This window comes from Cebus imitator, unplaced genomic scaffold (assembly GCF_001604975.1).
Source record: "Cebus imitator isolate Cc_AM_T3 unplaced genomic scaffold, Cebus_imitator-1.0 Scaffold8, whole genome shotgun sequence".
NCBI lineage: Eukaryota > Metazoa > Chordata > Mammalia > Primates > Cebidae > Cebus > Cebus imitator.
In genome coordinates this window covers 7,214,361-7,220,433 of record NW_016107323.1, presented here as the reverse complement: position 1 = coordinate 7,220,433, position 6,073 = coordinate 7,214,361, and the positions used below count along the sequence as shown (strand labels likewise).

Below are 6,073 nucleotides of genomic sequence, written 5' to 3'. Positions count from 1 at the left end.
GCAACCTCTGCCTCCTGGGTTCAGGCAATTCTCCTGCCTCAGCCTCTTGAGTAGCTGGGATTACAGGCACGCGCCACCATGCCCAGCTAATTTTTTGTAATTTTAGTAGAGACGGGGTTTCACTGTGTTGACCAGGATGGTCTCAATCTCTTGACCCCGTGATCCACCCGCCTCGGCCTCCCAAAGTGCTGGGATTACAGGCTTGAGCCACCGCGCCCGGCCTTCTTTCTTTTTTTTTAAGAGACGGGGTCTCACTATGTTGCCCAAGCTGGAGTGCAGTGGCTATTCACAGGCACGATCCCACTACTGATCAGCACGGGAGTTTTGACCTGCTCCGCTTCTGACCTAGGCCGGTTCACCCCTCCGTAGATAGCCTGGTGGTCTCCCGCTCCTGGGAGGTCACCATATTTATGCTGAACTTAGTGTGCACACTCGATCGTTATAGCACACAACAGCCCAGAACTCCTGGGTTCAAGTGATCCTCCCACTTCAGCCTCCCGAGTAGCTGGGACTGCAGGCACGTGCCACCATACCTGGCTCTTCTTTCTTTTTTTAAAGACAGGGTTCCACTATGTTGTCCAGGCTGGTCTTGAACTGCTGGGCTCAAGTCATCCTTCTGCTTTGGTCCCCTGAGTAGCTTGGACTATAAGTATGTGCCACTACCCCTGGCTGTTTATTTTTTTTTTAATCAGAAAGATTTCGTTTGTTTTCTCTTTTTTTGAGATGGAGTCTCGCTCTGTTACCCAGCATAGAGTGCAGGGGCACAATCTGGCTCACTGCAACCTCTGTGTCCCAAGCGATTCTGCCACCTCAGCCTCCCGAGTTGCTGGGACTACAGGTGCCACTACGGCTGGCTAATTTTTGTATTTTTTGGTAGAGATGGCATTTGCCATGTTAGCCAGGCTGTTCTCAAACTCCTGATCTCAAGTGATCCACCTGCCTTGGCCTCCCTAAATGCTGGGATTGCCAGGTGTGAGCCACCGTGCCCGGTCTGTTTTGTTTTTTGGTGTAATAAAATACACATAACAAAATTTGGTATTTTAACAATTTTTAAGTGTACAATTTAGTTGGCATTAAGCACATTTGCAATGTTGAGCAACCATTACCACCATCCATTTACACAACTCTTCATCTGAAAAAGTTTCAGTGAAACATTTTACCCATTCACTAGGAAGTTTAGAACACGACTTTCATAAGCCTGATTTGATGAACACATGGAGAACCCTATACTGAACAACTAGAAAACAGACATTCTTTTCAAGATCAAGTTACCAAAAAAATTAGGTTGGCCTCAGATCTCTCCATAGCTACATTTAACCCTAGAAGACTGTAGAGCTACAATTTAAAAAATCCTAAAGGAAAGAAAGCATGATCTGATAGTGAAACGGTTGTTGAAATGTTTAGGCAATAAACTAGAAGATGCAATAACTCATCAGGGAATATTGCTCTTATTTGAGGACTTTTTTGAGGACTCAACTAGAGGACAAGTTCTAGGCAATCAAAAGAGAAGCGAGACAAAGGGCAGTCGGTGGATCTTTAATGAGCACTAGATCTAATAATTACAGGTCTAGAGCTGAAAACCAAAGTAAGAAGTAGAGTAATAGAGGAGAATGTAAATGTTATATGCAGTGACAAGACAGAAATGATACAACAAAGCCTGCAGGAAGGAGAAAGGGAAAAGGAGGTGGAAGGTAGAATAAGTAAGCTGGTTTCCTCATTTTTTTAATTGCTAGGGGTGGGTGGGGGAATGTCAAAGAATATCATTTAAAGCTAACAAGTCATAGTATAAGCACATTCAAAGTATAATGGCAAACACTAAGACAATACAATCTCCTAAAATCAGGTGCTAGAGGAGAGGAGAGGGAGGGAGGAGGAACAAGAAATATACCAATTTCATGACTTCTCACAGTGGGGATTAATAGATGCCATCTAAAAAAATAAATGATGAATAATAGAGTTAAAAGGCTAAAACTAAACCATAAGCTGGCACACACATGCACACACACGCACACACAAGGGAGGGAAGTAGGGGGGTGAGTGAGGAGGGGAAAATTAGGAGGAGTTTTTTTACAGGCTTTAAAATTGAAAGCCAAACATAAAGTAATACCACCAAAACCAAATATATCTGTATATTAATAAATATATAAATTTATCTATTTATATAAACCTTTCAGATGATATCACACAGTAAAACCTAATTCAAGATCTACAAAATACTTTATTTTTTTTTAAGACGGAGTTTCACTCTTGTTACCCAGGCTAGAGTGCGATGGCGCGATCTCAGCTCACTGCAACCTCTACCTCCTGGATTCAAGCAATTCTCCTGTCTCAGCCTCCCAAGTAGCTGGGACTACAGGCGTGTGACACCATGCCCAGCTAGTGTTTGTATTTTTAGTAGAAACAGGGTTTACCATGTTGACCAGGATGGTCTTGATCTCTTGACCTTGTGATCCACCCGCCTCGGCAAAATACTTTTTTAAAAGTGGAAAATAAAAAGTAGGCAAAAAAGGTACAGCAAGCAAATGTTAAAAAAACAAAGGAAGCAGGTATTGTGACTTTGGTACCAGTTAAGGTTGGTTTCAGTTCTCCCACCTCCTGAAAAAAGCCTTTGTTTTTAGAAAGTACAAAAAAAGTATGGAGAACAAATTTAAGGTAGTTACTAAATAATTATCTGTTCATTAATTCCCAGAAAATTTCTGGAAAATACATATGGAGCTGTTAAGTCACATGCTGGGGGTGCTTAAAGAAATAATTTTTATTCTTTTCCTTAAATAATTCTGTATAGTTTTAATTATTGCTAAGAATATGATTTTACTTTTATATGAAAACGTAATCAATAAATAATAGATATTTCAGTGAAACTAAAAATGATCAGATTGCATACTCTAAAATATAAAACAGGCTGGGTGTGGAGTCTCACTCCTATAATCCCAGCACTTTGGAAGCCTGAGGTGGGAGGAATGCTTGAGCCCAGGAGTTTGAGACTAGCCTGGGCAACAGTAGACCCCATCTCTACTTAAAAAAATTAAATGAATAAAATAAAATATGAATATTTCAGTTTTTCCTACATATTAGCAATTATATATAATTATTCCATTTAAATACACAGAATTTATAGAACTGCTCCTAAGAAAATAAACATGACACTTTTCAAGATGCTATTCTAATTTTAGGTGACTATAAAAGATTTAGATAAATGTAAGTTAGACATCTTTCATTGTTGATATGGTTTGGATCTGTGTCCCTCCCTACCTAAATCTCATGTCAAACTGTTACCTCCAATATTGGAGGTTGGGCCTGGTGGGAGGTGATTGGATCATGAAGGTGAAATTCTCATGAATGGTTTCGCACCATTCTCTCGGTGCTGTTTTTGTGATGGCAAGTGAGTTCTCACAAGATCTGGTTGTTTAAAAGTGTGAGGCGCCTCTTTCCACCCCCTTGCCACTCTGGCCATGTGATATGCCTGCTCCCTCTTTGCCTTCTGCTGTGATTGTCAGCTTTCTGAGGCCACCCTAGAGGTTGAGTAGACGCCTGCATCATGCTTCCTGTATAGTCTGCAGAACCATGAACCAATTAAACCTTTTTTCTTTAGAAATTACCCAGTCTCAGGTATTTCTTTACAGCAATGCAAGAATGGACTAATACAGTTGTGATGCTCTAATATTCAAACAGCTGTTAATATTCAAATTTAGAAAAAAATTGCAAGTACCACATAAAGGAAATATACTAACACTTCCCTATAAAATTTCCTAATAGTTGAGGGTTATCCATTAAAGTTAAGTACTGTAAAGTATTTTTAAGTATTCCTGCTCTTTAAAAGTGTCATAATACATTTTTGTAGTTTCAAGTATTAAATATAGTTAAGTTAAAAAAATAAATAGTAATAAAAACAGTGAACAACTGTTAGTGTCAAATGCCACCTAATCTGGATTTGTGGAGGGCATTTACCTTCTGACAATTTATCTTTAAAGCAGTGGTTAGAACTAGCTTCCAAGTAATGGCATTTCATCACTTCTCATAATCTATCATAGTTCGCTATGTACCATGCCTCCCAGCAAAGCAAGTTCATTAATGTAAAGTTAACTTGTTACTACTTGTGGGCAGACTCTGAGGTTTTACCTGGACACAGAAGAATGTGACTTCATATTTATAGCTCTGACATGCATATGCTTTAAAGAAAAATTCTCCTCTGGCTGAATTTGCAGATTTCAGCTCACACTGCTTTTTCTCTTTCTCCTCTGCCCCCAATAATTTATGGCTAAATAAGCAGGATAAATTAAACAAAAACCTTTGTAGGTCTTTTTTTTTTTTCTTTTTCTTTTTTGCAGGAGAGACAGGGTCTCACTCTGTTACCCAAGCTGGAGTACAGTGGCATGATCATGGCTCACTGCAATCTTGACCCTCTGGGCTCAAGCAATTCTCCCACCTCAGCCTTCTGAGTATCTGGGGCTACAGTGCATGCCGCCAAGTTCAGCTAATTTTTTATTTTCTGTAGAGATGAGGTCTTGCTGTTACCCAGGCTGGTCTCAAATTCCTGCGTTCAAGTGATCATCCTCCTGTCTCAGCCTCCCAAAGTGCTGGGATTAGCGGCATAAGCCACCACACCTGGCCTGTATGTCATGTTTTAATTCCCTTTTGAAGAATCAAATCAATATGATAATAATAATAGTTTTCTATATTACCCAAGTAAAATAGTCAGGGGTCTAACTAGCACATCTGAATAAGATAGAATACTAAAAGTATCATAAAATCAAATTCACTTACTTGACATTTCTGACGCAACTGTCGTAGCTCTTTTATAACTGAGACAAGAGCTGACTTCTTTTCAGATACCAGTGAATTCAGTTTTTTCACCTGTCATTTAAACAAAAAATATAACAACTAAAAAAAGAATTCAAAAGAAGAAAAACACTACATACATAAAGATATTTAATTCAGTGTTAAATATAAGAGTAAAAAACTATAAACTACTTCAGTGCCAAACAACAGAGAAGTGCTTTAGTAAATCCTGATTCCTCAGCAAGGTGGAATACTATACTACTTAATCATTCAAAATGTAGTTCTCAAGACTGTAAATCATTACAGGAAAATGTTTATAATTTCACATTGAATAAATAAATTACAAAATTGCCTTATACAACTATAATCATGATGTATTATATAAAAATATATAATTATGTAGGCATACAAAATTACATAAATATAGATGGAGTGATATTCAAAATACTATAGTATGGTCCAAATAGCATTAAGTAATAATCCATCAGAATGGACATCAGTCAGAGGGATAAACGGGTCTTTTTTTTTGAGACAGAGTCTTGCTTGGTTGCTCAGGCTGAAGTGCAGTGGCATAGTCTCAGCTCACTGCAAACTCCGCTTTCCAGGTTCATGTGATTCTCATGCCTCAGCCTCCTGAGTAGCAGGGACTACAGGCGTGCGACGCCATGCCTGGGTAATTTTTGTATTTTTAGTAGAGATGGGGTTTCACCAAGTTGGCCAGATAGGTCTTGAACTCCTGACCTCAAGTGATCCGCCTGCCTTGGCCACCCAAAGTGCTAGGATTACAGGTGTGAATAGGGTCTTAAATGCTAACCTTTTTAGGAGTTAGATTGTGATGAGATCCAGAGGGTTCTGGGGGAATGGCCATGTGGACAAGGCAACTGGAGGGGGGTACTCTGAGAGTTTGGAGCAGCCATTTACCAACAAGTAAGATAAGATTTCAACATTTTAATGCCTGGTGAAAGCGTACTAGTACATTCTGATTGAATACCAGTCCTGAAAATGGAAAGATACTAAGAATATACACAGAAATGAAATAATTCTATTACGGTGGCATAATCTGGGAAAACTTATTTTCCTTCTTAAATATTTCTTTAATGTTCTATAACTTTTGGACATTAAAAAAAAACAGGAAATGTATAAACTATTAGAATTTGAACACTCTTACTAGAATGAAAAAAATTCAAAAGAGATTGATAAAGACATACGAGGTTGGGTGCAGTGGCTCATGCCTGTAATCCTAGCACTTTGGGAGGCTGAGGCAGGTGGAGCACCCAAGGTTGGGAGTTCAAGA

At 39.0% G+C, this 6,073-nt stretch overlaps 1 protein-coding gene across 3 annotated transcripts in view; it reads right to left on the bottom strand.

Annotated features, from left to right (window-relative positions):
- Positions 1-6,073, bottom strand: part of IFT81 (intraflagellar transport 81) — a 107,550-nt gene that overhangs the window by 22,668 nt on the left and 78,809 nt on the right. For all 3 annotated transcript variants that reach the window (XM_017541885.2, XM_017541882.2, XM_037743328.1), the window contains one exon: positions 4,765-4,854. In XM_017541885.2, the coding sequence (XP_017397374.1) occupies positions 4,765-4,854 (90 nt within the window). The remainder of the gene's footprint in view (positions 1-4,764; positions 4,855-6,073) is intronic.